The sequence below is a fragment of the Embiotoca jacksoni genome, unplaced genomic scaffold (assembly GCF_022577435.1).
Source record: "Embiotoca jacksoni isolate LCO1_2020_lvr unplaced genomic scaffold, fEmbJac1.0.p SCAF_2, whole genome shotgun sequence".
Classification (NCBI taxonomy): domain Eukaryota; kingdom Metazoa; phylum Chordata; class Actinopteri; family Embiotocidae; genus Embiotoca; species Embiotoca jacksoni.
The window spans coordinates 17,857,120-17,880,228 of NW_027185340.1; the positions used below are offsets into that span (position 1 = coordinate 17,857,120).

Sequence of the window (23,109 nt, forward strand, 5' to 3'; positions counted from 1 at the left end):
AAAATATATGCTGTACTCAGAAAATGCTTTCAGCCAAGGGTAGCTGCCACGGTGGCAAACGATTCCCAATAGAGCGTGGCCGTAGTGGCCAAAAGTGGACGCATCTTCCTGGCCTGAAAAATGAGGCCGATGCTGAAGTGTCGTAAACTGCAATACCACCGAGTGCCACTAGAGGTTGGCTCCAAAACGCCTCTGGCTCCGTAGACTCCCATTCAACTTCTCTCATAAAATTGTCAGTCAATAAAATTTCTCCATGCGTTATCTCGGTTTTGTTAGCTAAAGTCGTTCCTTCTCATTAGTTTTCTGGTGGTCCATCTGAAAATAATCCCGTCATTAATTATAAAAGAAGCTTCATAAAGCCGTGTTTCTGGGGGCGTGTCTGTCTGATTGACAGTGCTGTGCTGTTACAGCTATCGATGGGGGGGGGGGGGGGGGGGGGGGGCGTAGTATCCAATCAGATGCAGTCAGATCCACTACTCGCTCCTCCCCCAGCTCGATCAAACATGGTCACTACCGGCCAAACTCGAGGCTTCAGAACGGTTGTTCACAAACCAGCGGGTGAAGTCTGCTGGTTGCTGCTTGGTTGAAACAAGAATGGCATCGCAAATGTTTGTTGTGTTAAAATTTCAATATACTTGGGCCAGACGCAAAGAAAAAACATACCAGAAAATGAAAACAAAAAAAAACAACTACAGCTGAGGGCTAGTGCTGTGCTATACTGTATTAGCATGCAGATACAAACAAGATAGCAACATTGTCTACGTCAGTGAAATAAAAAGAGACATTGTACGTAAATATATATATGTGTGTGTGTATATATATATATATATATATATATATATATGTGTTCTTCACATCCAGAAAATAAAACAAAAACATTTACATTCAAACAGCAGTGTGGAGTCAACGCGTCAAGACTACAAAGTTAGATACAGTACAGTACAAACAAAAACTACTGACATTGTCCTCAATGCTTTTGTCATATACTTTACATATTTTACCAAAGTGTCACTGGGGACTTCACAAAATCTTTGGAGAGTCAATTTCACACATAAAATACACAACTGAAATGATACACAAATTTTTACTACATTTGCCAAAAAAGCCTCTGGCTTTTCTGCAGTTCTGGTGAAATTACTGTAGTTTCATAAATGATGCATCACTACACTGGACATGACTTCATGAAGGCTTCATAATTCTGTCATTGAACATTAATCACTTGCTGCAAAGCAAGCCACAGATGTAGGTCATGTAGTTGATGTCTGAATGGAGAAACTGTCCTGCAGATCTGACATAGAAAAGTACAAACTGGTATGTGTGATACTACAGTTTGATCTCATACCATAGCAATGGCTTTCAATACTGTGAATATATTCATGTGTCTGAAATGATACCTTTCCCTCAAACATTGGCCACCAAGAATATGTTTTCTTAAATGATGTTTCTTAGAAATATTGAATTTTCCTGTTCTGTGTAGAATCAAGTTCGTCAAGTCATCACAGTTGGATTGAAGACTGAAAATGGTGACATTTAAAAATGACCACAGATAAAAAAATAGCCAGCTCTGTAAGTGTTAATTACATTTTGTTGGAAGATGGTTATTTTGAACTATTGTGTGTATTAATAATTGAGTTACTGTATCCGACAAGAAAGAATGAATAAACTTGAAAAATTGGGACATAAGAGGTGTGTTTTGGTTTTCAATACTCCGATTTGAAACGGTAAAGAAAACATGCCCTTTGGGAGGTTGAATGTGACTCTTCACGTAGTCAGACTTGCGCCATTTCTGCGCTTACAGACAAAACAAAAAGGTGACAGAGCCTAATGAGGAGGGTGACGAGTAAAACGGGCAGACAGATACAGTAGCATGTTGAGAGGTCCCAGGATGTAGCCCCGTCCCTCCCATTGTAAAAAACAGAAGTCGTGGTTGAATGCTTGCGAGTACAATATACTCATAAATACTGTAAATATAAATCAGGCGCGCACACACGCACACACACACGTTCAGCTTGACCTCTTCAGAAAAGTTAGATTTACAAAAATATTTACATCAACTGATCGTGACTCGTGTTCCCTGCATTATGGACAATGTGTTAAAAATGCTAAAAAAAAATAAAGACAAAAACAACAATAAAAGGTTGTGGGATGTGATTGAGTGAAATGATTACATAACTGTGAAAAAGTGCAGTGATTATTGAACAGGTTTGAAAACATCCGGATGCAGCTAAATGCTTTACAAAGACTTAATTTTGTAGTTCTTTTTTTTCCCTTTTTTTAAAAAATATATTTTGCACAGCTTCTCATCCCATGTACTTCTGAATGAGGCTGTGTACATACTGACTTTAAAGCCAAACCAGAAGGGCTCCAGCAAAAAAAAACAACAACACAGTGTTATCTTCCAAAATTTGACCACACTTATGCTACAATACAGCAGCATTATCTTAAAACACACAATTGCCTCTTTACCTCACGCTCAGAGAGAGAATGAAAATAACCGTTGCCTTGAATAACCACGTTTAGGACATTTATAACAAATGAGATAAAAAAAAAAAAAAATCTGTGCATCCATTTTATTCTGCAGTTAGGAGGATTTGTTTTATTGTGGTAAGCTGGCGGTGCCACTAATTCTCCAGTCGGGTTCCAGGGCAGAAGAATTGTGCTCAACAAGATGAAAGTAATTGAGGGAGTGCCCCTTAGACAAATCAATCAATCAATCAATCAATCAATCAATCAATCAATCATCGCTCCACACAGATGTGATGTTTTTGCTCTTCTGCCATTTTTCCTCTTTAAAGTGTAGCGGAAGCTTTAATAGACATTTAAGTCAATGAATTAGTCAATTCAATTAATTCATCAATGTCATTATTGACAGACCAACATCTTTTTTTCCCAAATTTAAAAATATTTTGTAGTTGAAGATTGCGTGAGCATATGCTTATATTCGAATAATAATATTTTGACAACGAACGTGAACCGAACCAAAGTTTTTCCCCTATTTTAGTGACAATAAGTTGCACTGCGATGGGAGTACAATCACGCCTCGTACGAACCGATGGAATTATCAAACAACTCTCGCAATTGTATGTGAATATTGTATTGAAATGCATGTAAAAAATCTTAACCTGTTCCTTAAAAACTTACAGATGTACGCATCAACAAATCTGGACTTCCTGAACCGTTGTTCCTCGTGCCACCAGTAACTGAAGCAACACGGCCTTGCTGATGCAGCGCCTAGCATTTTTTTTTTTTTTTTAAACCCTATGCTTTTTTTCAGTCTTAACATGCAAAAATACTCATAGCTCAGTTAAATCTTCAGGGAAAGTGTAAAGACTGCAGTGAGAGGGAATGTGATGTACTTATGTTCAACAGAGCCGGCGTCTGTAAGCTCAACTGTTACATTCAAGTGTTGTGAGCAGATTGTAGAGTACTCGTAACTTCACGATGGCTTCTGTGTAAACATTACGAGCTTCTGTGTGGTTTAAAGGATGCATGTCGGTAAGGATCACTTAAAGACGGTCCAACGTTATGAAAAAAAAAAAAAAAAAAAAAAATCCCCAAATGTGTAGAATCGAAACGTACAGTTACGGTGTGATTCTGTAATCATCATCTGCATTAACTACACGCGTAGCGACAAACCCTGAAACACAAGATACAAAAAAAAAGAAGAAAAGTTTACATGTAGCTGGCAACAAGTCATATTAGTATTAAATGGACTAATCTTGAATTGTGTGTCAACTTTTTATAAATACTGTATGTTATTTATTCTGTTTTCATTTAATAAACAAGATACTGTTTAGATAAATTAAGTTTAACATGTGAAAGATATAATATAGCTTTAATATATTATTATGCACCTGTTAGACGTCCTATCGCCGTTCTGGTTCTTTATTGAAAGTAAAAAAAAATTTAAATGAGGCAGGCAGAGAGTTCTTGGTTTGGCACTAATCGTGTCAAAAGAATTTACAGTGTAACCAAAAGCTTTTTTTTTTTTTGCGCACAACATGACCCCCGAAGGGAAAGCCAAGCAGTCAGTACTCATCCATTTAAAAAAAACAATTTTGTCAGGCAGAAAAATCGTAACCGTATTGTGATTATCGTGAATGTATCTTAGTCCAAGTGAAGCAGTTCAGGTGCAAGTTGGAGACAAAACACGGCGCAGGAGAAGCTGCATTGAGCCCATCTTACAGTACTGTTCAAGGGCCTGTGTTGGCATGAGGCGATTCATTTCCTTCGTGTGGGTGTACGATCCTTTTCCTCGATCATTTCTTCTGACATTATAGCTGAAGGAAGAGGCGTGTTTCCCCCCCGGTCGCCACGGAGCTCCGAACATGCTGCAGATTTTAAGGGGGGGCGTGGCGGGACGGACGAGAGTTTTAAGACGGGTTGTCGGTGTCAGGCGAAGGGGCTGTCCGACTTTAAGATGGAGGCGTCTGCGTCGTGGCAGCCCTTGCCGTTCATGTGTTCTGTGTGACTGTCGATGCTGTAGCAGCCCTGCACCTCGGTGATGGAGGAGGCCGTGTAAGAGGCCGAGCGCAGGGCGTCCGAGTGGTTTCCTACGCTGCTGCCAAACTGGATCTGATACTGGTTCCAGTGTCTCCTCAAAACCGCTTGGACCTGAGCAGAGAAACCGCATTTTAGATATTAATGGGAGTCTGAATCATTAATTGACGTAAAAGCTAGAACTGGTACATGATTAGCTCAGAGTAAATTATGTATAAACACTGTAGCTATAAAGACCGGGGAAATCTGCCAGCACGGCTCCTCTGAGGGAAAAAACAAAAACAAAAAAACATCCATACCATCAACTAAAAGCTGACTAATTAGCAAACCGTATCGCATTTTTTAAATCTGTACACAAACAGAAAAAAAACAACACTGCGATTTTAGAGGGAGTTGGAGTAGTCTAATAATTTTTTTCATGGATAACAGTTTATTAATTCACCCGTTCTGTGCAATGTTGAGGTACACTGTGACAACACCCCCGGATGTCATAAGTGGAAAGAAATGCCAGTGATGATTCAGGACTAGCTGTTCCGCACCGTTTCCAGTATGCAGTTAAATCAAACTCCCACAGTCGCGGTTACAACATGGGAAGTTGTGCTAACTGTATACTTGGAGTTCAAGTGGTCAAGTCATAAAAACATTGTGCTCAGCAACAGCAATGTGGACGGCGCCTCGAAAGCTAACGTTTTGGCAACTTAACTGATGTCACGGGTGGAAAAAAGGCCCGACATGCCATTTATGCTGTTTCCAGTCTTAATGCTGAGGTAGGCTAATAGCCTATTTGTCTCTATTTGCATATTGGTATTTTTCTATTCAAACACAGCTTTGGAAAGAAGACCACGTATTATTAAAAACAGAAGGCCTATATAATGTTCAAGCTTTTGGACTGATGTCATCTTTCGCTTTTGATCATGTCTTGAATTCTCTCTGAAGCACTTTGAGACAACTGTGTTTTGATCAAGGATCTATAGGCTGTGCATCCATTTCTTCTCTTCCTGCGTATAGAAATAACAACGTCAGTGCTTCTTTGAGCAAACAATGAGCGCGGGTTCAGAACACACAGCAGCAAATTATACGAGATAGCAAGTAAAATTACTAATCTGTGCGAACTCTTTTTCTTTCCACATCAAAGAGGAGTAATTCAGCGGTTCTTGCACGCCATTTACAGTACCTCAAGCAAAAACAAGCTATTCTGTATGCAGATCTATCACCTGCATAATTGATAGGAATCTGTTTACAGCCCATATATATAGCTGCTCGCCAACAGAAAAATCTTTAGTGTCTGGAGTGCCTATTAAGCCGCCTCCTCCTCCACCATCCAGTGTAGAGGAGTTTTTGTTAGGCTGCTCCTCATTATTAAGGGAAAGTGTGGAATAGAGTTTGTGTGGATGCATGTATTACAAAAAAGAAAAGAAAAAGGGCATGACCCCAGCTTACTTCTCCATTGAAAAAGCAGAAGATGGTAGCCACAAGCAGACCCTGGAAGAGAGACGACATACAGCTTAGTAAGTAGTTTGTAGACATTATCTAAAGAGCTGTGAAGTACAAAAAAATTAAAAGGGGTCAATCTGAATATATTTTGAGAGCGGATACGGCCTGTTGCTCAAGATGTTTTCGCTGCCCGTGCTGAGACGAGCTCAGGATGATCAGATAACACCTTGTCAACATCCAACTAATTTCAGCCCCTTTTTGGGCTCGGATAATTCATGCCTTCCTTCCCGCTGTTCTTTGAGTGGTTCCAGAACATAAACAAAGACCACCTCGGAGGCCAAAGAGAATGTTTGGCTTTTACTAAAAGCTAAGAAAATAATGAGGTTGAACTGCAGGCAGCGGCTCATTTCAGTGACATACATTCCTGAGAGAGAGACAGACTAACGTGTCGTCAGGTTTCATGATAAATGTTATATACACTACAAAGACAGCAGGGCTTTACAAACAGTGCATGCAACAGGCAGCAACCTTTGAATACCTTCCTAAAAATATACATTTGACACGCACCTACATAACATATCGATGTACAGCCGTTTGTGTACTCTTTTTAAATGTCCGAAGAAGCATAATGACTCGGTAACGACTTGACTGGACAAAATAACACATGACTCAAGCCCTTAAACCGTCCCTTCAGGAAATCGTGATAATTAACGCAAATTGAAGCAAACTTCGCAATATCTGCTGCTGTTTTCTTGGCACCAAATAAAACTCAGTGCACCGGAGGAAACCAGAAAAAAGCTTGCGTTAAATGTTGTCTTCGCAATAAAAAGATCAAATTAAATGCTTTTTATCAAAGGAAGTGATTACATATTACTGCATGTTAAAATAATTGTATACACGCATCAAGTTGTAAGAGACTGCACTTTACCTGCGTGTTGAATTAATTATAATTAAACAGCATTAAAGTTCTTATTTTGACAGCTGACGTAGTGGTTGTTTTCTGTATTAGTCACAGACTGTCTGTTCTGTAAAGCTACGTCAGAGTTGTTTTACTTTTAGCCCCATGGTTTTCTAAGTTCAATAAATGGCTAAAAAAAAGATTCCAACTAAAATATTTCAGTGATGTGCAGCATGATTAGAATTAATTATTCCTTTATCAGGCAGTGCTTTCTAGACTTGGAATTTTTTTTCTAATTCTTGTAATTTTATGAGAAAAAAAAAAACTCACTTAAAACTTCACAAATCACATTGAAATTTTTGGAAAAATCCACCGCATAATGAAAACATTTTTTGAATTGCAACAATCACAAAAAAAAACTGCGAAATCCTGGAGGGACTGACCACTGACCATCCTCTCACCTGGTAGTGCATTAGTATGTTCATGATGTAGTCGTATATTTCCGAGGAGACCCGTCCCTCTGGCTTGTAAGGAAGCAGGACATACTGAATTCCCAGAAGAGGCACCAGGATGAGGGTGGCTCTCACTGCCTTCATGTAGAGACTCGACTCCGCCTGATGGGTCACCTTCAATTTGGTGATGAGAACTCGCACGATGTTCAGGAGGAAGAACAAGTTGACCTGATGAGAGAAGAACGTATATAAATCAGCATAATATTCTGGCTTTTAGGATAAATGTAAATTCATCCTCTAAATACTGAGCAGTACTTTGTCATAGAAAGGTACAAAGATATAAAAAAAAAAGTGAAAAAAGGTGCACCCCTTGATAGTTGTTGAATTTCTTTTTGACATATTTGAACAAGAACAGCTTTCACCTTTGACTTCCAAAGGAGGTTTTAATGATTTAGCACCTATTGTGTAAACCCTGATTCGAATTTAATGGATTTGAAGGATTGATTACATTTTTTCCATGTAACTAATACATTTTTTTTTTTATTTGAAACTGACAACAAAATGTAAATTCTCTGTGATTTGTTTGAGTATAGTACCTTACAACAACATTTTAACGAGGCTCACGTGTTTCCTTGTTCAAATGTAATGAAAAAGTCATCAATTTCTGTTAAATATTCATGACTGCATTTGCTCTATCGATAATGGTACAACTCACAGACTCTTAAGTTAATTTCCACATAAATCAGTTCTGAAATTGGATAAGGTTTAAATAAAAACAAAAACACCCAAACCTGTTTTTGGATATGAAACCTGCAAAAAAATAAATCATTATAAATGTTGTTCGAGGCTGAACATTCAGTGCTCAGAGGGTCTTTAGGGACCAGCATTTCTCTGAAGCATGCCCCACTGTCCTGATTAGGTGAATTCCTAGAAAACAACACTGGCCTGGGGACCAGTGGGTGGATCCTCCGAGGGGCAGATGCATTGATTTCACAAGACAAACACAATTATGCGTGCTATGAAACTGTGGCCTTCTTGCAGCCCCCCCCACCCCCCGACCTCCCCTGCAGTGTCTACTTCAGAAGAGGACAAAAGCAGCTTTTTGTGCTCATTGTGCAATAAAAACAGTGCACCAGGAGAAACATGGAGCCAATCAGATGATTTGTTTTAGTGAATATTGTAAATATTGTGTTTTACTTGAATGCTGTGAGGAAACAGAGCGAGCCTTTTTACCAAAAGAGCAGCGCAGATGGGACCGTGGATGATGTAGAGTAGCGATGTTTTGGCGCTGATCCAGCAGCTACAAGTGGAGTGCAAAAAAAAATAAAAAAAATAAAAAGGTTTACACAATGGTATCAATGCATCACATGACAGCTGACTCATCATGCAGATCAGTGCGTTTTCTGGGGAATTAATTGGCAGTTTGCAACAGTTCAGTGGACAGATTCATTAGAGAAGCTGAAAGTGAGGTTCAATGCTTTGTTGAACTGTGAAAGATGCAGATAAACAAACAGCAGATAATTTCAGACGATCTATACCATTATCAGTCCCTCCAGGATTTTGCAGTGTTTTTTTTTAGTGACTGTTGTGATCACAAATGTTTGATTTTGCAGAAGATATTCTCAAAAACTGCGATGTAAAATGTGGAGTTTTTGCAGTAAAATTGAGGGAATTACAAAAAATGCAAGCAGAGATTAAAAAAAAAAAAAAAAAAAAGTCAGTTCCTGTCAAATTAATCATGCTGTTCAAATGAGTTTTGTTTGAAAACACGACTTCATGCCATAATACTTTCAGCACAGGTTCTGTTGATAAAAAAAATTGCATGAATTTACGTTAATTATTGCGATCGCAACATTTCCTGGAGGGACTGCATATTTACAGAATCTATCGGTTTTATGTTTATGTAATTTTTGTACTTCATCATATTTAGTGTTGTTTTTCTTCATTTATTGATTTAATCTTTTATACTGCGCCCCTTTGTAGTGTTCGCTTACTTGTCGTTGTAGTAGTAACTCCGAGCAACGGCATGTATGGAAGCCGGAATAAGAGGAAAGCCTGCAGAAAAAAAAAAAAAAAAAAAAAAAAGAATAATTAGTAATGAAACAAAAGATCTTTAAAAAAAAAAAAAAAAAAAAAAAAAAAAAAAAATGTTATTGTGCTTGTACCCCTACGTACCCCAGCCTAGCAGATAGTACCACATCAGGTGCTGCTTCTCAGCAAACACGGCCACTACGATGAGAGTGTGCAGATATATTCCTTCACACAGCATCCAGAAGTAGTTACAGCCAAACAGGTACAGATGAATAAACTGGGACACTTTACAGCTCGTCTGAGGAGGAAGAACATGCACATAATAAATATGGATGCTGGCTGCACCCAGTTGTGCAACTTCAGTGGAGCTTTTTTTTTTTTAAATTTATTTTTAAATACATTAACTAAAATGGCAATAAAAAATAAATAAACAATTAATAAATGGGATAAAACATACTGGATTCCTCTGCACCAGCTCCTGGTTGTTTGCCACTGCGGTCAGCGAAACGATGGTGATCACAGAGTTCAGAATGAAAGAAAAGAAGAGGTTTTTGTGGAGGGTGATCCTTTGGCAGCTCAAACTCCTGCACGAAGAGAAAGACAAAGTTATAGCTTTTAACTCGTGCAAAGACTGGGAAATCGGTGTCTGTGAAGCATGCAGAGATATGGGATGTCGCCTCACCTGAAATGGAAGAATATTCCCAGCGAGATGAAGAGCGAGGTCAGCGACAGGCTGTGTCCGATGAGGGCCAAGTAGAGGAGATTCATCGCCGTCTGGAAGGAGACAAAAGCAGGAAATTAGATGATGTGGTTCGGTCTGATAGTTAATCTCCTAATGACTACGTATTTGAGACAAGATAACACTATAGCATCAATGAAAATACGGTGCTTTTGTGGTGGATAATTATAATCCCCAGCTGGTGAATATTAACATTAAAACGGCACATTTTTAGCACCACTAGAATAATTTTGGAACTTTTTTAGACGCACAATTCGGCTCAGTATAGATTTGAAATACAAGTGTCTAAATTTGCCTAAATTCAAAATGACACTTATTATATGCACATTAACGGCCTTCTATACCGTCTTCTTGTCTTTGTTAAAACACAGTAAATTCACAGACATTTATGAAAAGATTGTTGCTGATCATGATTCAGTTCTTTATTTTCTTAAATGCATTAATGCAGTTTTATGCGTTGGCTCACCACTCTGCCTTCGTTGGTGTGTTCATTGCAGCGGGTGTAGTTGGTCCACGTTCGGTTGCTCTCAGGATGCAGGAACCAATGACCGCTGTCAGTGCAAATCTTTGTGACCATCTCTGCAGGAAAAAAAAAAGAAAAGAAAACACTTCATCCAGGAAGCTGATGTTCACGCCATTAATTTCAGAATTTTTAAACCATTTATGCGCTGAATTTTACAAATATTTATTGGTATTTATGCAGGGTATATGCGGGTAGAAGGTTCCTGTGCCTTTTTAAATAAAATGCAAACAGAAATTATTGTTGTATTCTGAAAAAAATAAAATAAATTTAATATACAAGAAACTGCTAAAAACAGCTATTTTAGAGGGATTGAATCTAATCGTACAAGTGCATATCCTGATAAAGGACGTGCTGTACTGAAGTTTTGATTCAAAATCTTGGACTAAAAAAACACTGGTGCATTAACACCAATGCAAACATGGAAGGACAATTGATAAATGCACATAAAAGCTTGCGCCATAAAGAGGAGCTATAACCATCTTTTTTAGACATCTCAAGCATTATAAATGCACATCTATTTACTCAACAGCAGAAGGCCTTCATGCTTCATTGCTGTAACTGGGTTGTATGTTGTCTCCGAGCAGCCTGTAAGGCACAGTTTTCACTGTCATCGCTATAGAGTCCTGGACAGCATTCAGAATTTAAAGTAAAAGTCTGAAAACTATGGATCAGAATTTCATCAATATCAAAGACTAAAAGTCAGGAAATCTCCACACCTGCTGATTCAGCTTTGTCAAACTTGAAACTGAACCCAGCATTTTTTGGCTCCTACCAGCTCGGCAGATCTCTCACCTGAAGGATCAAAATCCTGGAAGTAGTCCGGGCAGTGCTGCTCGGGTGTAATTCCTGCTTTGGTGTCGTCCCAACACAGCCAGCCGTCCCACGTGCGATTACACATGGGCTCTAAAACCACGGAGATGTTAGTGTAGTCAGTTTTTTCTGATAAAACACTTTCTTTACAATAAAGTTGATACGAAAGAAATCATGTTCAGTATTTCAATGTCACTTTTAATAATCAATAAATACTCTCTGCAGACCGCTTCAGTGCAGTTTGTTCCTTACATTGTGATTTTAACAGACACTACATATATGCAATATCGGGAAAGGCTTTATTTCACTTTAAAAACTTTCCTATTAAGACTGACAACTTTCTCTTTTCTGTTTGGACCCTTTAACATTTATTAACAGACCACTGAATACACGTGTAGAATTTTTTTCAAGTAGTATTTCAAACTTATTTATTTTGCAATCAAAACAGCTTCCAGGTGTAGAAACTTTAAACGTCGCAGCTACCTTGTCGGATGTTGGTGTTGTCCTTCATGATTTTTTGATAGCACTCAAACTGCGCCGTCACGATCTTGTTCCTGGTGAGTCCCATGTCGTGGTAGACGTTGGTTGGATGCTGCGTGTCGTTCACCTCCATGCTGGCCTTCACCAAAAACTGCAAGAAAGGAAAGAAAAAGGGGTATAAATCATTTTAGCCACTTATTATAACCAATTGATATCATTCCTGGGAGGTCCTGGAATAAGTAGCAGAACATATCTGTTGAAAATCAGCATTATAGAACAAAGATTGAGAGACAACAGTATTTTGGACTGTATTCTACATAATGTCTCTGCTCTAGCTGAAGAAAAATCTTAAATCATATTTAAGAAATAGTGAAATTACCTGAAAAAAAACCTTAAAAGCAGAACTTCTATTGACGTTTTATCAATAAGAACACCTTGACTGATATTCCTAAAGAAATATTACAAATTTTAGTGTTTTATTATCCTATTCCTGTCAAATTTCCAGGGTTAAAAAAGAAAAAACAAACTGTTTTCTTTCAAGCAAATGCCTAACACGAGTATGAACCGTCTGAACCTTCTTGTAGCTGTGTATGTCAACCCGCTGGGCATGCATTTAAGTAAAGCAGTCATCATATCCTTCTTAATGCTGGAAAAGGGAGTCTAGACAACGTTTCATTAAGTCCATTTGCGCTACATGACATCTACGCAGAGGCATTGCTAATGAGATGCGTTCAGCAGCAGATACCAAAAAAAAAATCTCCAACATAAATGGACCTACAGTAAATAAGCCTGAGGTTCAAATAAGTCATGACGGAAAAGAAGATGCAGTGTTGTTAAATTTAGAAACTGTAGTCTGTGTGTTATCCCCCCACACATGTGTGCAGTGGAGTGTATCGAGTGTTTAAGTGCAGGTCGTCCTACCGTTGATGGATTCCACAGCAGTACGAGTGTCAGCATCCAACTCTGTCCAAAGCCATCCAGCTTCCTCTCAGCCATGTCGGAGCTGGTTGATGATCTACCAGCTGCAGATCTGTAAAATAGAAGGAACAATAAAGTTCAACCATTCAAAATACACTCACTGCGTGCACTTCACAGAGCTCCTTATCGCTCATACTGTTGATTAATGTTTTACTAAGTGGCTTTAATCAGTGTGGCCGTGACTGTAGGATTATTGAAACCTCGACTGAACAGCCGCCACATAACGATTCATTCAAAACAACGTGCACAGATTTTTAGATCAATCCAACTGACAGGTAACGGTGTTTGATTTACTGGGGCTCTCACAGAAGCAACATTTTGAATTTATGGGTGTCTCAAAAAAACTAATAAATAACGATTAAAATTCCTCATGTTAGATCGAAAGGAAGTGAATGGCCAAAATGAGGCCATTTTTCCATTTGCTAACCGTTTTTGGCCTGCTCTGATTTCTTACACTCAGAAATTGTTACATGAACAGTTTCAGAGTCATAAAAGTCAAACATGATCAAAATCATTTAACTGGAAACAATGAGCAGCAAATGAACCACAAAGTAAACAAATCAGAATCATTTAACACAACAAACTAATTTGATCACCATTGCTTAACTGTGGATTTTGTCACCAACATGCTCCAGAGTTGCAAAAACATATAAAATATCTCACTTGATCTGTGCGGTGGCGGGGTGTGGTTTGGCTCAGCTGCAGGAAGGACTGATTGGGGGAGTGGTTCAGGGACCGGTGCCGGGACGGGGCTTGATTAGCCCCAGCTGAGATCAATCACTGATTGACTCTCTCTTGCTCTTAAAAACCCAAGCAGCAGGACACCAGGGACTCACGCCGGAGGACACGGAGGACACGGAGCAGCGGGCGGGCGGGCTGGCTGGCTGGCTGCGGACGGTGCGTGCTCGATTGACTGAGAGGAAAACACAACGGAGGTGTGAGATTGGCTGTGTGGAATAAAACACATTAACACACTGTACTTTGGCTGGTTGTTGTGCGTTCGGGCCGGAAGAACCCTTGGTGATGGCAAGATGTCTGTCACAATCTGATGTGTCATGATCTGACCAGCAGAAACTCCTGTCTCATTCATCAGCGTAGGTCTTGGCTGTTAAATCCAACTCGACTCGCAATCAAAGGTTTTCTGTTTCGCAAACAAAAGCTTTTGACTTGCGACCAAAAACAATTTGCAATCAAAAGTTTTTGTGAGACATAAAGAGTCTAGTTTCTTGAGCAGAATTCTGAATTCTGTGAGCAAAACTGAACAAATTTGTTTGCAAATCAAATATTTTTTTTTTTGGCTTGCATAATAAAAGATGCCTTCATATAATCCTGCCCAACACCCCACGTGTGTTGAATGTCTGCCCATTTACAAGCAACATAGCATGCCATCACTGTACATGTAGTCACTTTGAAGAAGTTAAATGCTCCCACGATGGAGTATCGTCGCTTGGTGATCAAAGACCAGCACAGCTGAAAAAATAAGCAGCTGGAATCAGTCCAACAAGAACCCTAACGACCCAAGTGAGATCCAGTTCCCTCACAAAAGTCAAACGCACCTCAGCACACCTCATCTAAAATATCATATTCTCACTACTGCCATGTGTTTTCTGAGCTACAGCTCCTTCATAAACTCTCCACCGTGACAGCAGCTGTAAATCTGTTAGTGGTTTGTGTTAATTTCACTTTTAAAGTTGACGCTCACGTCTCATCAAAGCAGAAAATCCTACAAGGTTGTCTTGAGCAAAGCTGCGGGCAGGTGGGATTTCACGTTAAGGCCGCTGCATACCGGATGAGACAAAATTAAAACAGACACATCCCTTCAGGTTGTGCAAATTTACTTTTGGCTTTACTAATGCTCGGATAGCTTCAGACCGTTTAAGCATGTTCGACTGTTAAAGAGTCACGGGTCTGAAACTGTTCCACAGCTGTAGCGACCAATTCATTTATGGCTTTTTTTTTTTTTATTATTTGTTATTTGTGCCATAAAAACATCACAGCATCAACCAAGAGTTCCATACTGGCAGCCAAACCAGAACCAGGTTGTTAGCATTGTGATAATACCGGACACAAACTAGTCTAGATTCTTGTGGCAGCAATGTGTTTCAGTGTGAAACGATGCAATAAGCAGGAGGATGGCAGAGACGGAGGGAGAACCTGAAACCAGGATGAGATGCATGCGGGGTATATGGCATGCCGGGGTGGATTACATCTCATTCAGAACTGAAATTTAATAACGTCCTTCATACCCCAAAGGAACTAGGTCATCACTTTTATGTGCCACATCGGAGGTCTAATTAAATTTGGTGGAATGGAACGAACACTGCAGCGGGAGAATAGTAAAATAAAGGTGAGTATTCACAATGCATTTAACTATAAACACAAATAAAAATGTTCTATCACTGATGATAAATTGATGGATTTTACCGCTCGTGACGGCTCAGAATACGAATCTGCTGATAGAAAATGCAAAAAGAGCTGCGAAGAAAACTGCGGTTCAACTAGTGTTCTTCTCCCCAATCAATAATGAACAATCAATCGTGAAACAGTATAGAAGTACAACGTGAACACTATACTGTTGAGTTGATGTATGCTTTGTGATGTGATGTAGCCGTGACATTTGCCGGCACTGCACAGGTAGCTGGAAAACAAACCGGAGTAAATATGTTTATGACGAGATCATCATGAAGAGTTGTTTTTGTTCCGTAAACTGCGTGAATCAAATGTCAGAAAGATGATTTGGCTGTTTGCATCTCTCGATGTGGTCAGAACTCTGGAATTTAAAAGGCGTGTGCAGAAAACCTGCTGAGGAAGAAACACCCAATTTAAGATAAGATAACCCAAATCGTCACTGCATATTTCCAACAGTTAAATACTGTGAATATTTGCTCTTATGTTTAAAGTTTCATTGAGTGAAGCAACAGAGGAGCAGATGGATAACTTTGGATGGAAAATGGAAAAGCATTATAATTATTATTTATATATAAAAAAAAAAGAATCACAAATAGTTAAGCGGGGTCTCTTTCTATGATCCAGTGAGGCTAATAAATCCGGTCCCCTTGTAACTGCCAGTGCAACCTTCCTGTATTTCAGGTCAGCAACGGAGACCCTTGTAATGCTTTAAAAAGCCTACGGCAATGAAGCAATGAGCCGGGCGAGGTGTTTTAGGCGGCAGTTGCGTTTCAAGACGGCCAGAACGTCACTGTCCAAGACTGAGGATGTCGTGTCGGTAGCTAAGGCTTTTCTTTGACGCTTTTGGGGTTTTGCACCGCGCATTTTCCCCCCGGGGCCGAATTGTCAACACCAAGTTCTACTGTGATGTTCTGAGGCATCTGAGGGAAAAAAAAAAAAAAAAAAATCTGTGCAAATGACCTGAGCTGTGGTGCTATGGCAAGTGGGCTCTCCAACATGACATGGAGGAGATCCAGCCCAAGTCACAGATGGCCTTTTGACGCACTCACAGAACACTATTTACAGGGAGTGTTCGGAGTGCAGCAGGCGCGCTGGGATCGATGCATCACTGTACAAATGGGTGTTGGTACCAAGCAGCAACCAGCAGTGACGTCACCCATTGCTGTTAGAACCGACGTTATGAAGCCTCAAGTTTGGATTTTGGCCCTGCGGTTCGGAGCCAGAAGTGACCATGTTGCTGGGGGAGGCGTCAGCAAGCAAGGGATCGGACTCCATCTCTAGTGGCACTCAGTGGTATTGCAGCTTAAGGCCCTTCCGCATCTCCCTAACTTTGTTAGCCCGGAAGCTATGTCCGCTTTTATATACAGTCTACAGTTGGTACAAATTATGCAAATAGTTCAACTTTGTACAGTTTCAACTGAACTAAAGGCCTAAAAATTCATTGTTTAGATACCAAAACAAATGCTGACGGAAATTTTGCAGTCTTCGAACACACTGAAAAATAAATGAGGGGGCGAAGCAGGGGTCGGTACATTAGAGAAGGATGTGACCCAGTTAATTCTCGCAGGTCTCAGTGCAGCTCCGTCACCACAGGAAGTGTCTCAGTGGCTCCTCAAGTCTGCTCAGAGTTAAAGCAGCATAATGCCGGGGAGGGGAGGGGGTGAGACAGGGGAGGGAGGAGGAGAGGTTACTGAAAGTGGGATTGTAAAACATTATAGTGATGTGCAAATTAGAAACAGCCAAGAAAAGATCAGCTGCTCTGTCACATGCATGCAAACACACAAAAATGCACATGTGCGAGTACGTGCACCCCACCCCCCCCCAACCCCCCCCCCCCCACACACACACAGAGATAGACACACAGCGCTCTACTTTGCCAAGTTCCCCAGCTGTTTCTTGGCAGGGGCTGTTATTCATACATTAGCAGTGATACAGAGGATATATCTCGTCAGATGGCAACACAGACGTAAAAGACTGCTTTCCCAATAGTTGCTTCATTCTTGCTTATGGTTAAGAGTCATTTTGATTTGTTTCTCATTTAATTTTCTTGGGCCTGCGTTTGTTTCAACTGGTCATACATGTAACTGATCCTGGAAGGTGGTAGAGGGTAAAAAAACAAAAACTCCCCACCCCTCTCATCTAAATGGAATCCATTTGTCGTTGTGGGAAGTTACATTTTGTTCAGTTTCACCATAAAAACCTTGTTCATGACGGAAACAACAACAACAACAACAACAAAAAAACAGATGTACTCTAGATGCATGGTGGACTCAGGATAGATATTGAACGGCTCACAATGAACTCCAGACCGGCTCTTCTTGAATGATCAAATGTTGGGTAATGAATGCCATGAAGGATAAAGAGCGCTCGGTCTTAAATACCGTAGGTCGTTTTCAATTATCTCCGAAACCACACATCAAATAGTCAGTCCTTATTCAAACCAAATGAGACTGTGAGAGTAAAGTTTTAATTTTAAAAGTCCCAAACCGATTCTTTTAGAAAGTATGCAACTAACGTATGACAGCATTTTATGCTGAATGGCAATAATTAGTCCCGACGCAGGAAGCGGTGTGATGTCCCAGTCTAACCTCGAACATACTGCACTTCATCCACAATGTTTCTTCCATTAGCTTGAAGCTGATTTAAAAAGTTGTCTAAAGTGGCAAAAGAACTCCAAAACCAGTTCACATCATTACAGTTTGCCATATAAAAATATCAATACAACTGTTTTATAAAACAATTAACAATTGCAAAAATGAGGGGAATTAAAAAAGTTTGTAGACTGTTCCTAAACCGTGGACTTAAAACTTGAGCAGAGTGCACACGTAAAAGTTTAGGTCAAATTTTTGAGGAACAAAAAGAAGTCGCAGGAAGTCAAATCTGGTGTGGAGGGACGGTGGCGAACGACAATTATGTTGTTGCCCAGCGGCAACCAACAGTGACGTCACCCGTTGGTTTGTGAACGTCATGAAGCCTCGATTTTTGGATTTTGTCCGGCGCCATCTTGCTAGTTCTGAGCGAGAATTGACCATATTTGGACGAGCTGACTGAGCGAGCGGTAGTTCTGACTCCATCTGACTGGAAACCCGACGATACTACGTCCCGCCCACCCATAGCCGTAACCTGACTGTACCACAGGCCTGTCAATCAAATATACACGCCCCCAAAAACACAGCTTTTGAGGCTTATTTTCAAATTCATGACGGATTATTTTCATATAAAAAACTGTGACTTTAGCCAGCAAAACAAAAATAAAAAAGATTGACTTAGAATTTGATGAGACCGGTTGAGTGGGACTCTATGGAGCCGGAGGCCTTTTGGAGCTCCTGAAGCTGTTTTCAGTTACTTTGGTATGGATATCTGTTGTGGTTTTTTCTCAGAATCTGCAGACATCCTGCCTTTGCCACCACCTGGACCACATTTCTCCTCAGGAAACAGGAGTCAGACATGTCTGTTTACGTGACAGAAAATGGTCATCAGAAATATGTAGACGGTGTTAAGTCAAGTTAGCTGTAGTTGCTACGAAAATACACGACCTATGAGAAGTTATCTCTTGATATAAACTGTTCGCAGCTTCCTGAAGGTCAAACCTGGAAATTCTGAGAGTGATTAACTTCTGCTGCCTTTTCCTGCCTGAAGTCTAAAACTATTTGGATATCTCAAATTGTTCATCGTTTAAATTGTTATCGTTTCCTCAGTTTTTTTGCAGCCAAACACCCTAAAGGTTATCATAATTTCATTAGGATTTTGTTTCTTCTGCCACTAAACAACCGGAAATAAAATGACACAAAGAAGAGATAAATTGGTCCACAAAAGGCCTTGAAAAGAACTAATGGAAAATATTTGTTTTGCTAATTGCAGCTCAAAGCAAAGAGAACAACCTCCACAGAGGATCAACACTCGATTATTGATATGTTTTGGTCAACTTAATCCAACCGTAGACCAGCGCAAACTGTGGGTGGTCCACTATTATCTGTAGTACCTCGGAGTGTTTCGCTCAAGCGGTTAGTCACGTACACTTTGCACAAGAGCTGACATCACCTATTACATCTGGCAGCGTGCAGAAAAGTTACCCGGGAAAAAAAAGCCCATGCATAACATCTGCTGTCTTCCCACCCGGTGCCAGAGCCCAGCCTGTACTTATCAATTCCCACCTTCCCTGCAGAGATGTTGTGCTGCACTATAAACATCCTTTTGCACTCACAGGATGTTTGGCGCCCCACACGCCAAGTTCCGCCCAGTGGCATTCGGATGTCCATTAGGCTGGTGAGGGGCCCATAACGTCATTACTCCCTCGTTCTATAGCAGGATACGTGCTTAACGCGAGATGAATTGATGGATGCTTTGCTCGCAGAAGCACAGGCGATCAATACGTGGACTGCCGGTTTTGCATTGTGCGTCTGTTTTTGCCGTTTATGCTGTGAGGTTTTCGCCTCAACATTCACAACGAGACGTATTGGAGTACACATGTGCTGTGAGTGACAAATAAAAGATTCTTCAAGAAAACATTACACTAGTTCTACAACCTGCAGTCCAGCTGGAGTATAATGGCAATTAAACAAGAGGAAAAAACCTTTGATATTTTTTTTGTCCAAATATGAAGCACATTGATCCTTTTTTTTTTAACCAAAGTACTAAAAGACAATCTCAGATGATACTCTACGCCGTAAAATTAATACCGGCACATCTGCTGGGAAGGTAAACAAACAACGTACTGCCGTCTCACTGCAATGTTTGCTTGACTCTGTTATCAGTCTTTGAGAGACGAACACGAAACTGGTCGCCGGGATGCAGCGATCTTGAGAGTCTTGCGCTCGCAGTCCAAACAAGAGATGAGGAAGGGAAGTATCACGGTCATTGCTTCTGGATCTGATTTCAACTGTCAGATCATCAGCCATCCTTTCAATGGACGGTGGGAGTCACGGAGCATTTGGTGCAGGGTCATGTTCCAAGCACACATTTATATAAGCATATAAATAGACCATATAGGAAATTATATTTCCAAAGCAGAATGCACCTCTGAGACTATTCGTAACTCGATTGAAGGTGTAAGAAGAGAGCAAAATTAAGCAGGAATTACATTTTCCAAATAATCAAATTTGAACGAATAGGTGTTTGTTTGAATTCATATCGAAGCCTGTTCAGCATAATTCCTAACTACGTTGCTAAACTGTTGTTTTGCAAAGACGCGGCCTTGACGGAGTGACAAGGTTGCATTATGGTGAAGGCTGGATTCTAATGTAACCGATCGCTGCCATTCTCAACAATGCTTGCGATTCCTCCAGACGCACTGCAGAACATTTTAAAAGCGTCCCAGAGGCGTCTGCCCGCTAAAAATACGCGCCTAGTCTATCTTCCAGGTCTTTCAAGTAGGAGAAACAATGTGTTGTATTCCTGCTAATAGGCACCGTGGGTGAAATATAGATGCAAAATAATTATAAGGATGAAGGTTTTCACACGTTAGCAGCACAAAAAACTATAAAGGAAAAATTACAAAATCAAGAAGTCAGTTAAATCGGGCAGACAAAGTGCTTTGCTTCTGAAAACCCTTCCAATGGGGTGTGAAACTGTGCTGAGGGTGGAACACAGAAGCATTGCAGACGGAGACATAACAGTGACCGTGAAAGAGCACGTTTAATGTCCCTTCCTCCCACGTTCAAATTTGAATAAAAAAAAATACTAGACCTTGACCTTCAAAAACCTGCAGATACTCTACAAAGGTATTGATGTATGTCGTGTGAGAGGAAACCGAGGCAACAAAAATGCCAACAAACCAACAAGCCAATTAAATAACAAAGACAACAATGTCATCATTATATAGTTTTTACATCAGTAAGCACTGACAAGTTGATTCTTCAACTGCAAAGTCTCATGTTCCATTTGTAACCTGTGTACGTTGTCTGTGATTAAAGCATAAAAAAACCACACTATTGACCCGTTTTTTTTTTTTTTTAAACTTCTGAATATCAAGATCAGTATTAGTCCAAAAGTATCAGTAAAAATCAAAAATCAGTTGGGCCATAAAAGCTAGTGCTAATCCGAAGACTTCATTGTTCAGCAGTTGGGAAACTGTCCAGTACCTGAGGTCTACATCAGGTGAATGAATGGAGGATGACACTTTTTTTAATTTTTTTTTTTAGTTTTTAGTTCAACTTAAAACTTAGAAAGACTTTATAAGAAGAACAACAATAATTTTATCAGCTGGACAAAATGTGGTGATGTAAAAAAAAATACTCCACATTATCACAATGAGCTCCCACGAAGATATTTCAACATGTCCTACGTGTATGAACTGCATTACGTCACACAGATATTAATCTGTTAGTTTTAAATTCCACTGTATTGTCAGCCTTTAACGCTGGAAACGCAAAAGACAGATTGTGATAAATACGAGATTAAATGTGCTCATACTGAGAGCAATCCTCTCTCTCAGGACACTCTGTATCATGATGTGTTCACTTGAACGCTGACGAGCCCTGTTTTGCTGTCCATGCGGCATGTGTCTTTATCAGCGAGGCTTATGTTATCTTAACATCAAACGTGTTTGTTGGCAACAACATGAGCGGTGCAGGTGTCTGCACAGAACATCACCACAAACTAATGAGCAAGACAATACTGCTCATCCAGCTGAGCCCTTCTGTGCATACATGTGTTTGCTGTTAAATCACAACGGTGCAGATAGTTAAACATTATTCACGACCTCTCTTTGATGGTGATAGCGGCTGCTGCATGTTAACTTCCATGTGCCTTGTGGTGTTTGGCTTTTTATGTTTTTCATTTCTTTTTTTCTATACTGTACTTTCTTACACATTTACTTATGCTGCGTTACAAATGGGGTCGTATTTACCTTGTACAGGAGAGGAGTCCATATGAACGGCCCCCTCGTGGTATTCACGACATCGGAATACAAATTTTCTTTCAGCCTCACGTCACAACTCGTTAGAAAATTTGTGTTTGCTGACGTTTACGGAAATGTCAGATGCCATGGAAGTTCATGTTTCCTTGGATGCTGAGCTAATATGTTGTAATACATTACAATTAGTTTTCCTTCATAAGTTAGATAACAGCCTGTCTGAGGGAAATGTTGACCTTCCCAATGGCCTCATCTTTTCACTCTGTGTCTTTGCACTTCCTGCATTATGTTACGCCCCTGTTAGCTTGCGAGCCTCTGGCTTCTAGACGCCATCCATTTTACCATTGCCCACGGTGCACATGACCTCCCATGTTGTAACCATGAGCTTACGAAATTCCATTTGAACACAGCATTATTTTCTGATAAATAATTTACCCGTACTAGGGCTGCTAAAAATCAAAAAATTCTCTATTAATTATATTAATGAACGATGTTTTTTTTTTCCCGACTATTTAGGGGCAAAGCTAACCTTTACCTCATCTAATTTATTTGACATGTATAAGAAAAAAACAAATTATAATGGATTCTGACAAGCCCGCTTCGTCTCCTGCTGTTTTCTGTCATTTTGTAGGAACAATGACAGCTAATGATTGAACAGTGTGGATAGAAAAGAGTCGACGAAAAAGAGAGGAAACCCACGTAAAAACCTACATCTGTCTGTCTGCAAGAGATGCTGGTCATGTGAAAACAACGCTGTCAAAACAGGGTTCCTCTGAGAGCTTCCTCTCTCAATCAACAAGGCCAAATATAGCTGGTGGACCTTCCCTCGGGGTCAGCTATACATCCAGATCTCTCCTGTGAGAAGAGAAAAGGCCTGAATTAGTGTTTACCATCGCAGCCCCTCACGTTACCGAGGGCAGGACATGAGAAACGATCTCCGAGCTGCAAAGGGCATCACCACCAGATGTTGGGAATAACAATAGCGGTCCCGACACAGATGTG

At 40.2% G+C, this 23,109-nt stretch overlaps 1 protein-coding gene across 1 annotated transcript in view; it reads right to left on the reverse strand.

The window, feature by feature from the left end:
• Positions 1-703: 703 nt before the first annotated feature.
• The window catches only part of calcrla (calcitonin receptor-like a), a 33,385-nt gene continuing 10,979 nt past the window's right edge, over positions 704-23,109 (reverse strand). The window contains exons 2-14 of the mRNA XM_069154843.1: positions 13,509-13,758; positions 12,789-12,897; positions 11,871-12,018; positions 11,370-11,480; positions 10,521-10,633; positions 9,998-10,089; positions 9,773-9,899; positions 9,460-9,613; positions 9,279-9,339; positions 8,518-8,584; positions 7,294-7,512; positions 5,941-5,982; positions 704-4,614 (exon numbers count right to left, since the gene is read on the reverse strand). Coding sequence (XP_069010944.1) covers positions 4,393-4,614; positions 5,941-5,982; positions 7,294-7,512; positions 8,518-8,584; positions 9,279-9,339; positions 9,460-9,613; positions 9,773-9,899; positions 9,998-10,089; positions 10,521-10,633; positions 11,370-11,480; positions 11,871-12,018; positions 12,789-12,863 — 1,431 coding nt within the window. The 5' untranslated portion in view covers positions 12,864-12,897; positions 13,509-13,758 and the 3' untranslated portion in view covers positions 704-4,392. The remainder of the gene's footprint in view (positions 4,615-5,940; positions 5,983-7,293; positions 7,513-8,517; positions 8,585-9,278; positions 9,340-9,459; positions 9,614-9,772; positions 9,900-9,997; positions 10,090-10,520; positions 10,634-11,369; positions 11,481-11,870; positions 12,019-12,788; positions 12,898-13,508; positions 13,759-23,109) is intronic.